The sequence below is a fragment of the Alexandromys fortis genome, unplaced genomic scaffold (assembly GCF_014885135.2).
Source record: "Alexandromys fortis isolate MF-2015 unplaced genomic scaffold, M_Fortis_MF-2015_v1.1 scaffold_100_1_3062724, whole genome shotgun sequence".
Lineage (NCBI taxonomy): Eukaryota > Metazoa > Chordata > Mammalia > Rodentia > Cricetidae > Alexandromys > Alexandromys fortis.
This window is the reverse complement of record NW_026067992.1, coordinates 2997502-3014557: the sequence shown is the minus strand read 5'-3', so window position 1 is coordinate 3014557 and position 17056 is coordinate 2997502. Positions and strand designations below refer to the sequence as shown.

Below are 17056 nucleotides of genomic sequence, written 5' to 3'. Positions count from 1 at the left end.
AAATGAACGCTTTTCAATTTGTCACTGGGCTAGTTTAGAACCATTTTGTCTTCATTGTTCTAACAAGATAACTCACAACAAACCTGATTCAGCCTTTATCATTTCAAAAGTCTATTGGCTAAACGATGGCACAGATGTTTAGTAAGCACAGCAATGGGGCCAAGTCATGATCTTTAGACACAAGAGGAGAAAAGGCAGTCTCTGGCAATATGGTGTTCTAAATCCCAGTGGAAGCTGTGGTGTTGGTGTTCACACAGCTCTCCAGGCAGGTGGGCTCAGGGGAGTACCTGTCCAGGTGCCACCTCCAGATTTCACCTGGAACCACACCCTGCTAACCAGGGTTGGAAGAAAGGTGTTTCTGCAGTCTCTGTAAGGTGGCTAATCCCAAGAGGCCAACATGAAAGGAGGGTGCGGTTTGGCCTTTTGCCTGATTGTAAGAAGGGTTTTTGACTTCTGCAGAATCCCCATTAGAGAGATGCTCCTGCTGTCAGAGTCCCTGCAAAGAAGGATCCTGGAGGACCGTTCCCTCCAGAGGCTCCTGAGATACTGAGGCCTCAATCCAGTGGGACATCAGTTTAAGGATTCTATTGAAATGGGAAATAACCTTGAAACACCCTTTCTGTGACTTTTTTTCTTCAAATCACTAATCTGATATGAAGTTGAAGACAATGACAACTACATCTATTGTGTCCCTGAAGAAGCATTTACTCCTCCATCTCAAAAGAGAGCAAGCAGAATGCTCCCATGGTGTTAGAATGTATGGATTCTGTATTGTGTGTATCCTCACCCATTATTTTACTAGCTCTCCAAGATTATCAAAATGATTCACAAAAGAGAATAGTGCCAATATCTCAACAAATACAAACTCTATTTCCTGAAAGTCTTCCATGTTTCTCTCTCTCTCTGTGTTATACCACATATGCATTTACATGTATATGGGCAGACATGCATATGCATGTAAACGTAGAAGCCCAGATGATACCAAGTGTCTTTGTCAGTTGCTCGCTGTATTTATTGGCGAATTAACCGTTGCTGAACCCAGCCAGCTCAGATTCCATAGACTCTAGCTGGTCCACCCACTCTGTTTCAAATGGATACTTGGGGATTTGAACTTCAGTTCCTATGATTGTTGTGCAAGCACTTTATCCACTTAGCAGATGCTTTTCCCCATCACCAAACAGACTTTAACATGAAATATTTTTCATTTCTACTTTATGTTTTAATATGAGCAGAAGTAATTGGGGAGTAAGTTAATTTTCCTTTTAACTTATCTGCCTTTTCATTGAAGCGGCCTATTAATAATACAATCAGTGATAATTTACTTCCTGGTCTTTTTCCGCCACTCCCTGCTCATCTTAAATCTGTGAAATGTGTTGGTTTTTACAGTTCTCTTTAAAAATGCTAGAGGATGAATTAGGTCTCTAACATACATGTGAAATTGTTGAGTCTCTGAAAAGACCAGTGGTATCAGTAAAATGCAAGATAAAGAACCCTCTCTACTTCCAGTGCCTGTGCATCAAAGGCTTGGTGCATTCTGGCTCAGCCGTGGTGCTGTACATTCACTTGACGTCCACAGAAAGAGCATTGTATATTAGAGCACACAGAACATTTTTCTTCGGCCTCGATTAGTTCTCAGGCTGTGCCCAGAAAGCTTGGCCTAAATTTTCCCATATTTCACATATCCATATTTACATCAGTTTTCCCCTCTCATTTTTCACCCCCCAAACTTTTCCACGTGCCCTTGACCTCTGATCTCTCTTCAATTTATGTTTTCTTGGTTATTACTACATATATGTATAAATTCACAAATATGTAAATATGGCCTGCTCATTCAGCTTAGTGCTGCTAAGCCCCTATTGTTTTTCTCCCATTTCCCTCTTCATATCAGTTGTGTCCTGCTATATCTATATCAAATACTCCCTAATCTCACACTAATTTTTTTCCTGGTTTCTGCAGTTACTCTAGGTTATATACTCAAATCTAAAGATTTGAAGCTAGGAATTAAATGATGAGAAAAATCATGCATTATTTGTACTTTGGGGTATAGATGACTATGTTCAGTATAATATTATCTGGTTCCACCTATTTAGCTGCAAATTTCTTGTTTCTTTACATACCTACAGTAGCTTCATTGTCTATATTCATATTCAACTATCATTTAGAGAGAGATTCAGTCACAATTTTCTCCAAGACAAGAAATCAGTTGGAACTGCACAGAACCAAAATTTTGAAGTTGAGAAAGAATCTCTACACATTCTCTGTAGATAATACTATCCTCCTTGTGGATTATAGTCTGCAATAGATCCCAGGCTTGGGAAAACTGCTCAGCTTCCACATGCAGTTAGTCTGCTCTTCTGGTCTTCTCCCTTGGCAGCATCCAGATTAACTTGAGTCCTCATTTGGAGCAATCATCCACGAGAAGAGGAAGATCAGAAAGTGTGTTAGGAGACAAAAGATGCCTCTTAAGTTCACGAACTTGTTGCACTTTGCTTTCTCTTGAGTTTGTGTAAGCACCTCTTTATCACCATTTAAGAAACTGTTCCCAATCAAAGCCTCTCTTGAGATCCCAAATCAGATTTCTGTCACCATGCCTCAAACTCAAATTACCCCACACTGAGAAGACAGTTCTTTTCCTGTGCAGAGTCAGTCTCTTTGCTTTGATCAAAGATGCTCAGGTTGTGCCTCCCATTAACAGGTACTTTAGTTTGAAGACATGTTGCATCTTCATACTCTCACTAGAACCTGTCCAAAGTTTTATCTATTGAACAGTCCTCCATTACTAGTAATTGTACTTTTTCTGACGAGGGAGGGGGATTTGATTTGGGGAGGGGGAGGGAAGGGGGAGGCGGCGGTGGAGAAGAGACAGAAATCTTTAATAAATAAACAAATAAATAAAAATTAAAAAAAAACTAAATGGAAATAAAAAAATATTTTATGCGGCAAAATTTATACCAGAAATAGTTACAAAACCCTTTTTCTTAGTGCATTACTGCATTAACTGCAAACCATTTCTAAAATAAGAGTCAAGAGACAATAAAATAAATTATGTCATTTATTAGTCAGAGATTCATTAAGAAATTGACTTATATAATTAGAATGAGTTCCAATCACAAATAAATCACAGCATGTAAAATGCAAGTGGTAAATTGTGCTTGACATTTGTAGATATTCTGTGTAAGAATTAAAACTAAATGCTTATGTTCATCAAACAAAATGTAGACAAAAGCATATTTAAAAACATGACTATGCCATGTATTTGTGGTTTAAGACTATGCCTATTAGATTTATCCATAAATAAGCAAAACCAAAGAAGTTGGGTGGGAAGGGAGTTGAGGGTAGGCAGAGTAGGTCTAGAAGAAGTTGTGGGTGTTGACAAATATGATCAAAATACATCATATAAAATTTTCAATTAGTTAATATATTATTATTAAAGAGAGATAAGTTTAAAATATAATTAACAATCAACATCAGATTGAAATTCTCATATAAGGTTAGGTTCAAGACAGTTATATCCATAAAGCATTTGATCCTTTAGGCTGCAGATTATTCAAAAGCTTCATTTATTTACCTACAGAAAGGAAACAGACAGTAACCCTAAATGCTAATGATACTAATCCAGCTACAAGCATATCACAAAATTAGTGCAACTAAAGAGGAATGTGGTCACAACCAAGGGGGAGAGAAAAGCCTATTATTGCAAATCATTTGAACCATACAAAAGTGCCCATCTCATTCAGAAAGGGACAGAGATTTTGTTTGTGATTTTATGTTGTAGATGTTACGTTGTAGATGATTAATTTGTTCCCTGAAGAGAAAAGATCAAATTATGAAAGTCAGAATATGCAATCAAATAATGAATTTCAAGTTTCTTAAACATCAACAAAATGATATTCTCTATATTACTCAAAATTGATTAGCAATTTCAAGATGTGATTACAAAAATACATGGTAATTCCTCAGATGCTACCCTTCACAATATAAGTCCAAATAAGTTATAAGTGGAATGTAATTTCTATACACCAGGCTTAGACCAAGTTGCTTTGAAACAAGCTCAAAAGTTGTGATACATGTGTGACTGTTCTTTTTGTGCCAAATGCGCTGAGCTGAACGTGAGTATTTCCTCATGGCATGCATCACATGACACAGCACTTAAACAATGCAGCGTAAATATCTGAGAGCTATATTTTTTTCTTGACTTTCAAAATAATTGCGTTGTTTATTCAATTGTTAGTAGAGTAACACACAATCAATTCTAATGTTCAGCTTGGTATTCTAAAATTAGATTGATGTCACCCACTAGAGACATGGATAATAGAAAGTAAAAGGCAAACCTTTGGAAAGAAAACTGTTAGAAGTTCTATTGCTCCATAAGTTATAAAAAATAGTCCAGCAAATTAAACTAGCTCCTTCATGGATAATAAGGAAAAATGACTAGCATTAAAGATTATATCATAGATCCTTTGAATTGATGATCAAACTAAATCAGAGAACCAAAAAAAAAAAAAAAGAAAAAAAAAAAAACAAAGGAACACACCTTTGTTACAAAGAATTCCACACAGTGAACGTTTCCGACACAGATTCTGTGAACTGAGTAACTGAGATGGAATGGAGAGAGAAAGAAAAAGAAAACAGCAATAGTGTGTGTGCATACAATACAGGTATATGTTCATGATATGTGCTTAATCCTGGGAAGAACAGGGTAGAAAGGAAACAAACTTTTGTGAACACTTCTTTAATCTAGAAAGCAAGAAATCCTTGATGTTAGTATTTGCATTTAAGCTATGCATAGTTTGAAAATTAACATGTCTTTATTGGTAGATGCAAATGACTCTCCCATGCAAAACCGACATGTCCTGAAGAACATCCTGATCAGAACAGAACTGATGATGCCAAGTATGTATTGCTTATAGTCCTTTTCCTTGTTCTGATTGTATGTAAGGTTCACCCTACATAATATCTGCATCACTTATTAAAATTAAGAGGAAGAAAAGGCTGGGATAAAGCTGATGGATCATGCACTCCACTCAGAATGTTAGTGATCACGTAGTCCAACTTCTATATTCTAGAGTTAAGAAAACTAAATCTTCACACATATGAAGTATCTTTCTCAAGGTTAACCTGTGCAGAAGTCCGGAACTCAGGACATATTTCACAGTGCCTTGTCTAACATGGATACTAAGTACCCTATACATATTATGGGGGATTGTAGAGTGAAGAATACAAAAGGAAAAGACAATGACAAAGGCAAGCTGCTCTTCCAGTGACAGAGCTGTCCGGGTCTGTGTAGTTTAGGAAATCTCCCCACCTCTTTTAAAATTAAAGTCCTTCGAAAACAGTTTGAACCATACTCCTCAAAGAAACCATGCCAAGTGCCAATAGAGGTAGCACACAGCACTTTAAAGTCGCAGTAATCCTTTCAACTGCTATAATTTGTGTTGCTTATCAGTGAGCTTAGCATTGTTGGAACTTGGACAATATCAATGATTTGCTCTTCCCAGGACATAATGTTACTTACATCAACACTGGGTCTTTAGTAGTGCCAATAAGAAGATCCCTCAATTTGTGAACACTTAGTAGTAAGGGTGTGAAGCAGAAATAGGGCTCATTCTAAAAGTATTTTTCAGAAATAAAGACAAAGAGGGGAGTAATAGAAGCATCATATAGACCACTTGGCCAAAATGATAGGCGGTAAAACTGGCCATAGTTGAGATAGTACATTTTGATCTTGAAAATATATGTGATTAGAAAATACATCTTCATGTGTCAGACAAAAAGAGAAAGTCAACTGCAGGTATGGACATGTAAACAAGTAAAATGCAAGTAAAAGAAGAGCAGATAGATACCTATTAGTATGGTTTCCTGACAACCATATTCTGCAGATTTAAGTAAGTAACCTAAAGGAACACTGGCAGTGGCAGAAGGCAGGCAAACGCTGTTGCGTTCTGAATGGTCAAGTCCATGTGAAAGAGATCTTTGTAAACAGAGGTCCTGGCAGTACTCTGTGATAGAAGAGGGGTCACTAAGGTTGCTTAGGGACCCAGGTAAACTTCCAGCCTCCCTCCTCATCTCGGCGCACAAAGGCTTGTCCCTGGTGGAAAGAGTGTGTTTTCACATTGCAGTGAGGGCTCAGTGATGTGGAAAAGGCCACTTCTGTCTTGTTGGGTGACACACCTCCACTGTGGAAAGCAAGTGTTTGCACCCCTACCGGAGGATTGGAAAGCCTAGAAAAGCAGTGACAGTCTTGCTGAGAGATGGTGTTGCCATGGGAGGCATGTATTCTGTTCTCTCCACGGTCAAGGTGCAGATTTCTAGGAATAGTTTCAAAGCCAACTGTGTCATGTAGAAATTGGGAGGATGTACTGGGGACTGTTCTGGGATGGAAGGCAATGGCACTGTAGTTAGCTGGAAGGGTGTCGTCAATGGTGTTGAGGTCTTTCAATCCAAGGGTTTGAAGAACCCAGGGGTCCACACAGGGCCCGGATTGTCCTTCACAGTTAGAAAACTCTGTGGAGAGGTTTCTCTTGGCAGTTTTGGACTGGGGTATCTCAGCAGGGGGATGTCTGTGTTCTTTGGGTTTCCTCTTCTCTTTTCTGAGTTTCCCACACACTTTGGAGAAATCATCTGATGAGAGCAATTTCTGGAAAAGCAATATTTGAAAATTGTTCTTCCATTGGATATTTATTATTTGCCCATTTGCTTAGGAGAAAAATGGCTAAATGTCTGCTGTGTTCCCACACAAGTCAAAGTAATCAATTTGCTACTGTTTATTGAGTAAACATCCTTAAAAAGCTGTTGCTTTAATTAATTCTCTTTATTCAGTTTTTAAATATTGAAGGAAGCAAGTGACATCGGTAAGATTTCAACTAAGAGAAATAAAGGCTGATACTAATAGCAGCTGCCACTTATTAAACTATTAATAAGTAAGTGAAGTAAGATCATATTTATAGACCATTGCTGGTATTTTTTCATAAGATGCAGATGCTCTTAAATAATTAATAAATAAAGACACAGGCATATTAGTGATCATCTCACTGCTCCTTAGCCTAGATGTAAATCTTATGCCTCTGAATCTAGACAGATCCTCTGATTTCAGCACTCACCGTCTCCTAATTTTATCATATTAATTTTCAAAGTACTCCCATGTTGTGTGCTATATTTTTCTAAGTTTAGAAAAACTGATATTGAGAGAGTTAGAAATGATGTATTAAGATGACTTAGTTATATTTTATGGATTGATATCTGATGTTAGGATCCCAGACTAATAACTGTACAGACGTGATTGTTTTAGTCAAGGCTAACTGGATTGCAAGGAGTCGAATTTGATGACTCTCTCTGAACTCCAATGCAGGAGATGACATCGAAGTTAGAGAAAATAATGCCATAGTTTGCCTAGAAAGCAGGTAAAACTGATGATAGACATAGTAATGAGAATGATGGCAAATGCAAACTGAAATGTGAAAAATTGAAGAAAGGAAGAATAAAAGGGTTACAGTTGAGCTAGTTATCTGTGAGTTAAAGTAGTTCATCTAAAAGTGTAGATAAAATGATAGAGTGTTTGAATATGTCTAATCACTAGTGGAGAAGCCTTGGAGCCCAAGTATATTCATAACATTTCTGATTCTCTCTGTCTCTTTTTCATTCTTCCTGTGTATGTAGGTCTCCTGTCTCCTCTCTCTCTCTCTCTCTCTCGTGTGTGTGTGTGTGTGTGTGTGTGTGTGTGTGTGTGTGTAGGTTAGAGGTTGAATTGAGTGTTTTCCTCTATATTTCAGTCAGTGTCTTTTTTGATCTTCCTAGGCTTGTGGCCAGTGGGATGCAGGGAACTACTTGTCTCTGCATCCCTGCAATCTACTGTGTTTGGCTTAATGTGAGCCTTTCAGGATCCAAACTCAGTTCTTTCTAGATGCATATAAAGTACTGTACTTAGCCATTTTCACAACTCCCAGAGAGATTCTTACCAAGGCTCCTGGCCCATCCATTTGCCAATTACAATAACAAAGGCCCCAAGGATGCTAGCCTGTTTAGTTGACATCTAACACATATTTAGAACTGCTGATTTTTTTACATTTTATTTCTACTCCAATATTCTACCCTTTATTAACCTCAGCAGTCTTAGCAATTGCTCTGTTTAACTTTCATTATTAATTTCCTTTGTGATGTCGAGCTAAAAATCTGAAACTAGAAACTTCTGGAAAATGCTATCTAAAAATCCTGTTGAAGTTATGTATTTCTTTAAGGATAATTAACCGTCTTACTGACCCCTATGCAGACATTTTATTAGGTAAACTTCATCTGTTTCATCATGAGGTGTCACGTAGGGATTTCCTCTGTCAAGTCACTGCCTCGCGTTTGGAAAACAGATAATTACATACCTTTGCCCTTTCTTCCAGACATTTAACCAAAGTAGAATTCAGGTATTGTCTGAGGTGATTATTCTCTTCATGTAGCCTAGCAAGTTCTTCCTCCTTCTGTAGGAGAGTATCCTGGAGCTGCAAGATGCATACAATAGTGAAGGGTGCTCCCCTCTATTGGCTTTGTAACCTAATATTTCTGCACTGCTCCCCAACCTTCTTAAACCTGATTCATTCTTGTTTATTTTATGAACATAATTTCAAAGAGCCCTGGTCCTCCAGGTCTTAAATTAAATCTACACTCCCTACCACCTGATTGTTCAGTTTTGTGCACTGCATTTCCATTCATTGCAAAGTATTTGAGGAGATCAAATGACTCTCAAAAAATTGTAACCACAGGGAGTCAGGTGGTGTGAGGGAAAGTGAGCTGCACGGAACTGTTTAAATATAGCAAGCATGGTTAGAAGACTTGGTTGCACTCCTTCCTTTAACACTTCAGAAAATAAAAACAGGAGTTGTGACCTGGCTTTACCCAGCTTCAGATCACCCAGCCTGTGTGTCCAATAACTGAAACTGCTCATTTGGAACAACCACAAACGAGACCTGGAAGAGGAAGTAATTTGGGGGAAACATTTATCATCGGCCCTGCTCTCAAAGATGAGCTATGTTTATCATTTAAAACATGGCTGTATCTGTCCTCTGGTGATCCTCAGAGAAGGGTTGTAGCAGTATTCCACAGATAAGGAAAAGCAATTTGGTTAATTGAGAGGTCATCCATAGGTTTTCTTGGAGCTTTTGTTTCTGTGAACTTATGCATTTAACTTTAATCTATTCAGACACACAATTACTGTTGTGTGCCACAAAAAAAAAAAAAAGAAAACTGAGCTACTATGCATTAAAAAAGAAACAATTTAAAACTAAAAATCAACATGAAATAAAGAGAGACTCAGGGAAGAGTAGCCTTTGTAGAACTATGTTAGTCTCATTGTTCCCTCTCACTCCCTATGCATACCTGTTTATTTTTGTAGAGCTGAGAGGAAAGCTGAGCCTCTTCCCATGAACATGAATCCAGACCAGGGACACTGAGATCGCAAGATGCCTCTGTGTGAAAATACAGAAGAAATGAATGGACGTGTTTACAATTATGATGAAAACTCGCAGACAACTTCAAAGGTTTAATAGATTTAATTACTTTTATTTGCCACAGAAAAAAGTTTTAAAGATTTCAAGAAGAATGTAAGCAATTATTTATGTGCTACCTACAAAAGTGGCTAAAGAGATTTATTTTAGGAACTGAGCAGCTCTTGAAATGTATATGTACATTCTTGCTGGTTAAGTTAATAAAAGCTGTCCCTTCCTTTACAGAGACACTGACCCCGCCATTCCACTAGGCATAATATTGCAACTCCACCACTCCCTTCTAGCATTCATCCTATTTTCTGTGTTTCTAGCATTTGATAGCATTATATTTGACTCCATAATCAAACCCTGTGTTGCGGAGCCACATTTTCCTCTCACCCATTCTATTTTTGAAATCTGAAGGGCAAAATTTGTTCACGATTTTATGTCATGGTATGATAACATTTTTCAGTGTTTATTAAAGCTAGATACTAAAACTAGGACCTGGTTCATGACATGCTGGAGAAACACTCCATGGCTGAGTCAAATCCCCAAGTCTTCTCCCCATTGTCCATAGTGATCGGCTTCTTGCTACTCTAAAGAATTTTATGGAAATTTCACTGCTAAACTATACCTTGTTTATTTCTAGCATCCATATCTGCATTACTGTTTTTACACAGAAGTTTTGGTTTTTGTTTTTCAGAGTAATGCCCATCAAGGAAAAATTGATTCTGCATCTCAAGTACTTTAGTTTTCACCCCACAAACCTCAATCCCATTTGACCTGCGGGAATTCAAATGTCTTTATTGAACCATTTAGAATTAAGTTGGAATAAGTAAGAAAACAAAATAAAACTTGGGTTCACATTCTGAAACATTCCATGCCTGCTTTTGATTATAGTGAAAAATCAAAAACTGAACAACTTCCTCCTTGACATATGGTTCCTTTGTTTTGGGTTTTGCCTCAGCATCTTTTCATATCCCTCCCCACAGTCTCTAAAATAAGTGGGGGGGGGGCAGAATGAATGTACAGGTATTTAATTCTGAGGTGCCTGAAAGTTTTACGGAAACGAAGCATTAATATGGAAATCCCTGTAATGTGTGTAAGAATACTCATTAAGCTTCAGGTCAATGTTAGTGTTGTGTTTGATTTCCACCAACCTTGGACATTTCTCTAAAGCTGACTGCACATGTGAAGGGGAACTGATTTTTTCAGTGTATGAAGTACTGTTCACAAAATTTTTGTATGATGAAATAAACTTTGTTACTCACTCTTGATTTTTCTCTCAAAGTCACAAGAATCTCTCCAAATTATACCTGATATTTTGATTCCAAAAATGTTCTATTAGGTGCTGTTTATAAAACTGTACTATTGACCCAAAGTTACTCCTGATTTGGCAATCTCCAAGAATTCCAAAATCTAGGAAACAACACAAGTTGTCTAGCACAAAAGAGGAAGGATTTTATTTTTGCTAATTGATGAGTACAGAACAACCAGTTTTACTGCTAAAAAAATCCAGGAGTCTTAGCGCTTACTTAAATTTTCTATTTTTTCTGTTGAGTACCAGACCTCAATGCCTACAGTTACCTGGCTGTCAAAAGACCCATTCTACAAGTGAAGCAGAAGGGTAAAACTTACCCTGTGTCTGTGCTGCTTGTTGGGGCTCAGCGTTGTCCAGGAGACCAGCAGCCCAGAAAGAGACCCAAGTCTCCTTGGAAACATCAACACTAGATTCTGACGTTGTAGTGGAATACGGGCAATTATAACTCTGGCCTCCTACAAAATACTGATCTTGGCAAGGCAGAATGGTGTTCTTTGATTTTCAGTTTGATGGGGGTAGGGAAGATGGCATGATGGCAGTTGGGAGGGGGAGAGAGTGGGAGAAATAGAGAGAAATTACATGGGTGAAGAAAATAAACAATAAAAATGATAAGTACAGGTCCAGATACATATTTGAATGGTGAGATTATAATTACTAAAAAGGAAGGGGTTCTTTGAATTCCCCACTACTTTCTTAAGGTTATTCACCAAATAACTAGTATCAGATGGGTCCGGATTTGTAAACAACAGAGAAGCATTTCCTATTGCAGTGTTACCCAGAAATTAAGTAAAAAGAATTAGATCTCACTATTCAGATCATAAGCACCACTTGTTGCTCTGTAGCAAATATCTTGACTTGTATTTCTAAAAATCTTGAAATGCAAAGATCACAGACTACAATGGGTTAAGTGAACAGTTCTCCATGGCATCATTTCAAGGAACCTCCTAATGGAGGAGTCTGAATCAGGTGCATTTCTTACATGTGAATGAATAAACATGTATATGCATATAAGTTTACAAAGATGATCACATACATTTTAGCCCCAACTCCAGTCACAGGAGTGTGACATCAATTCAAGTACACCATCAAACATGAGAATAAAGGCAGTGGGTTCTGACCCCTCCATCATTATCATTCGGTACCCTTTCCAGGTTACTGTGCCACCAGTAGCTGCCTGGCATGCCTTTCTCCACTGTGTTCTGATTCAGTGAGCACCTTCCAGCTCCGCCTCACTGAGTCCTCCAACCTCAAATGTGGTCTTTCCAAATGTCCACACAGGGGCAAGCAGTCTACCTCCTTCCTAGCTTAAGCTGTCCACTGGCCCGTTCTTAATTATGTGTCAATGTTTAATCAAGTCAAAAACATTCCTTGCAGCAGAGCCCAAGTTTGGACAAACTCTGGCTACTCGAAGGTTGGTGTTGCTCTGAGGACTTTATTGGACATGACTTAGAGAGGGCAAAGGGTATGGAAAAGGAATAGGGTGGAGAAGAAGAAGGAGAAGAGGAGGAAAAAAAGAATAAAAGAACAAAAGTTATTATTATTGAGTCACTTGACTCACCGTAGGCCCCCACTGCCAGTGAGTGAAGACTTGAAAAGGTACACTTTTGAGGCAAATACAACTTGGCCAGTGCTGCCTGAAGAAATTCAGCCAAAAGTTTATCAAGTGCTATTTTCTTTTATTCTAAAAGTATGTTTGTGGATTCTTTTTTTTCCCCCGAGGTTATTCTTGGAATCAGAGCTAAGCTATTAAGCAACCAACACCTGAGAGGAAAACAAACCCCAAACACTCGTGAGGATTTCAAATCTAAGTGTTTGCAAATATGAGCATAATCTAGAGGAACAGGTGGAAGAAGGTCTGCACAGGGTGAGGGGAAAGGGGTGGGGCGGGGAAGCAAATATGCAGGAGAGGGAGCAGAGAATAATAAGGGGTGCGGGGGAACAGAAATGGACTATATTAATTGGAAAATACAAAGGCATCTCCCAGGGTAGAATACATTCTAAATGCAGTTTATTGTCTTCCAGGACCCCTGGGGTTCTGGCAGTGTGACTAGCTAAGGCCAGCTCCTCACTTACCATCTTGCAGAAGAAAGCGCTGCAGAAACTGGGCCCACTCAGCTTTTTCTTAATGCCAGAGTTAGCTTTAAATGGGACTGCAGAGAGGAAGGAGCAAGGTAGCGAGTTCTAATCCGCTGGAGCTGCAAGTGACGCGCGGGGCTCCCAGCGCGGGTGCTGCTCTCTGGTTTAGGGAGAGGCTGTCAAACAGGTGATGTGCCTTGGGAGCCGCCCAACCTAAGCCACAGCCACTGGAGCTCCGGAGACACCCGCGCTCGGACGTGAGACCTGCGGGACGTCTTGCGGGGGGCCAAGGAAGGACCCGAGGCTTCAGGTCACTGGGGCAGCGTCCGGGCAAAGTCTGTGCCTGTGTGAGCTGAGTCTAAACAGTTCACCTGGCGCGGTGGTGACTGGCGATGGGAACTCAGCTGCCTGCTCTCTCTGTGCCACGCGCCCAGCAGCCGGTAGGGCGGGGCTGGGCAGGGCGACTAGCCAGCCCCTGGTGGCATCCAAAGCCCAAGCCTTGGTCTCTCTGCAGCGCTAAGGAAACCCATCCAAGGGACCCTGGTGTGAGTGACGTCCTGTGCATACCCTGGTCGCAGGATAACAACAAATGACAGCAACTTAATAATAAAGGCAACTTTATTTTCTTTTATTTTGTTAATAGGTGTTATTTCACCCAATTGTTGTATGATCAAATGTGGGCTCAAAATATTATCAGACCTAGAATATACATTTTCTAAGACATGTATGCCATGTCTAATTCCACATCACTGTGGACAATGGGCTGCCCACAAGTACTCAATAAAAATTTGTTCAAAGAATGATTTAAAGTTCGCATTTAAGAATCTACAGTACTTTTTCTCTGAACTGGACTGGTGCATACCACTGTTACATATTTTTTTTTAAATCACGATTAAGAAAAGTTTTCTGTCTATACTTCGTAAAATACTATATTTCTCTATCTTTAATTTTATTCTCACACCTATCTCCTTATTGTTCAATCTAGGGATGAAAGAGAAGTCTCCTTGAGACAGACTTTAGTGCCTCTTCTCACCTGTTCTCATCATCTAAATGGAAATAAAACCTGAACAAACGGGATCCAGTTCCATCAGGCCTGGGAATATCCGCAGAGGTCTCCAAGACACCAGCCAGAGACACCTGCACACCCTGTCTGCTACTGAATGAGGCACAGTAGGCAAGCTGTGGAATCTGACTACCAGCGGATAAACACACAAAGAAAATGTATAAACCAGGGAGTTGTGTTAAGTTATAAAGAATGACATTATGTCATTGGTAGAAAAAAATTGATAGCCACAGAGAAAATTATACTGAGTGAAATAAACCACTCAGAAGGACAAATATACATTCTTTTGTATGTAGAGTCTCTATTTAAAATATGTGTGTGTGTGTGTAAAATAGAAAAGGTACAATTTTATATTATTTGGTAAGAGGAAAAGGACCAGCAGTTGGAGGGAACAAGAGAGGGTAATGCATGTAAATATGAGAAAAGTACATCATTCACATGAACAAAAATATTGTGAGGCAGTCTGTTACTTTGTACAATGAGTAATGTGATTAATAATTAAAAAATAAAGAGGATGACAGTCAGTATGGGAGCCAGGTACTAGTATTCTCTCGTTAAAAAGAAAGCCCTGAGGTTAGGAAAATGGACATTGATAGTAGGCTTCCAGCCTCTGAAACCGAGGCCAGTCCTCCTGTGGCACAATTGGTGGGGAGCCTTGGAAGACCAGTGGGTACATGGCACGGAAACCGAGAAGCAAAGTTTGAGTCCAGCTTACGTGTAGTTCTTTAGAGAGAATTTGGCCTTTCTTTGAGTGTCCTCTTCCTCTATTTGTAATGCACAGAAGTGAGAAAAACCATGATCAAAAAGGGTAGAGAAGAAAGTGGGAGAATGTGCCTGAAAGGTTCCTTGCTCTGACAATATTTATTTGAAAAAAAAAAAGTAAATGAATACCACTACATGTGAAGATTGCTGCATCAGAAGTAGACGAACTGGATCACTCAATGCTAGCCCTTCCCAGTGTGTTGTAAGAGAAAGTAGTCCCTTCTTTGTTCTTTCAGTACAGAGGACAAAGCCCCAGAGCATGGGGGGGGTGGGGTGGTAACAGACCAAATTCACTTAGATCTTGCAAATCTACAATCTTTTTTAAGGCAAAGAGTTGTTGATGCTTTAGTCCTGAAAACAGCTAATCTCTTAAAAAAAAAAAAAAGACAAAAACTTGGTTAGGTGTGGGATGAGCACAGAGGTAGAAATGTGTGTGGGGGGGGAGATGGTTGCTGGATGGACTTGCTTTAGGAAGCTTTCACAGATAAGATGTGCAAGCCTTTGCAAGACACATTTTCTTCTTCTCTTCAAAACCGATACAAAGCAGGTAAATGAGCAAATATAGTAGGATAAAAATAACAGAAATAACAGAATGGAATACCAGCTTTGCAATAAAATAGAGATGGATTCCAATTTCTGGTCTTTCCGGAGATGGGATTATATGGGTTGCATTATCAACATCCCTAAATCCTGGTGGCCTGTTTGATAAGTTAGAAGAAAACAGCATAGAAAACAGGTCGAATATGAATCATAATTGTTAATGTTCAATAATTTCCCAGTTTGCTGATTAGATAGCAGTAACTTTTTATTATTATTCATAGGGAAGGCTCTGCCTTTGAGGATGCATAAATGTCTACTGTTCTGCTGAGTCTGTTGGAGTCACTGAAATGAATTTTGGATTTACAAAATGGGAGATTTTGAGGGCTAGATGTAAGTTTTTCAAGTTCTCTGATGTATTTTTAACACATAAATAATTTGCAAAACATCAACTACTTTAGCTAAATAGATGTGGTATGGTATGTGGAGACAGAAATACTGAACACCAGGGAGCTTTGGGCAATCAAATGTGAATCAATAGTAAATTGAGGCTAAAATTAAAACACAATGGAAAAGTTTCACACCCTTGAACTCTATGTCCATCATTTTCTTAAATTTACTGCTTAAGCGGGAACCTAATTACTATTATTATTTAAAAAAAAACACTGAACCAAGTAAGCAATAATATGAAATTATTTGGTATGTAGAGCCATGTGTATGAAATAAAGGTGCATGTTTCTTCACAATGCACACCAACCTATGCAAACTTGTTTCTTATGTAAGTATGGGATCATTTGAAAGTTGCCTTTGTGCTGTGTTGGAGGATATGGAGTTAAAGGAGAGTCTAATAACAGTTCAGCTATTGGATCAGGTATATAATATACCTGATATACATATATATATATATGTGTGTGTGTGTGTATTTATGTATATGTGATACACACATACACACACGAGGTAATTTAACCTGCATAACAAAAGGTAGAGTATGATCACAGGTGGGGTGAGGTTATAAATAGATGGACATATGGAATGGTCTTTTATTTCATCCCTGGAGAATCCTTTCTTCAATTTGCCCATTAGTGGATTCAGTAGCATATATAATAGAGAAGAATCATTTTTCTTTGTAAACACAGCTCCTTCCCATTGCATAGACAGATGAGTCTCCAAGCAAGAAGAAGCTCACATTTCTCCTTTCTCCTACAGGTAGAGTGTTACATGTGGAAAATTTCAATGCAGCAGTTTTGTATTATAAGACTTACAATCGCCATTCTTTAGTGTATCTATGTAACCAGGAGACAGTCAGTGTACTGGATACAATTTTAACTTTTGTCATTCGAAGATATGTGTGAGGATCATTGGTTTTAGTATGGACAGAAACTTGTCTACTACCCATCACCTGGTTACTCTTGGAACTTTTTAATGGTTATGATATATGACATAAGATTTTCAGTGATAAAAACTATTTCTACATAAACTGAATATGTGAAAAAGAGTCAACATATAATTCTGAGAAGAAAGATTAAAAAATGGAGAAAAACATAGTGGTCACTACCCAGAAAAGAGAAATGGCTTGGATGAGGTATGAAATGAAATGTTTTATTTAAAATCAAATCAAAAAAAGTGCCTCTATATAAAAAGTGTTTTGTGTGCGTGTGTGTCGATTGTATCAGCCAGGATTTCTTTAACAACTTTATATTGACCATCATTCATTGACTCATGAAATGATTGCTGATAATTAAGTTATGCTTGATGCATTTTATTAAGTCAGATTATAGAGCATCATCATAGGAGACAATCAGAAAATTATCATTGTAAGAGCATAGTATC

At 38.5% G+C, this 17056-nt stretch overlaps 1 protein-coding gene across 1 annotated transcript; it reads right to left on the bottom strand.

Moving 5' to 3' along the window:
• Window positions 1–4523: 4523 nt before the first annotated feature.
• Gmnc (geminin coiled-coil domain containing) lies at window positions 4524–16497 on the bottom strand. Its single transcript, XM_050159918.1, has 7 exons — window positions 16489–16497; window positions 13236–13380; window positions 12862–12938; window positions 11106–11280; window positions 9361–9449; window positions 8370–8486; window positions 4524–6637 (listed from the first exon to the last, which is right to left on the bottom strand). Exons 1-7 carry the CDS (start codon window positions 16495–16497, stop codon window positions 6020–6022), a joined length of 1230 nt encoding a protein of 409 aa, XP_050015875.1. The 3' UTR covers window positions 4524–6019.
• Between the last annotated feature and the right edge of the window lie 559 nt (window positions 16498–17056).

Coding starts and splice junctions, on each gene's coding strand:
- Gmnc (XM_050159918.1), bottom strand. Junction 12,939..13,235: donor GCCAGTCACCACCGCGCCAG/GTGAACTGTTTA, acceptor TCCTCTCTGCAG/TCCCATTTAAAGCTAACTCT. Junction 9,450..11,105: donor ACAAGCAGCACAGACACAGG/GTAAGTTTTACC, acceptor ATTTTCACACAG/AGGCATCTTGCGATCTCAGT.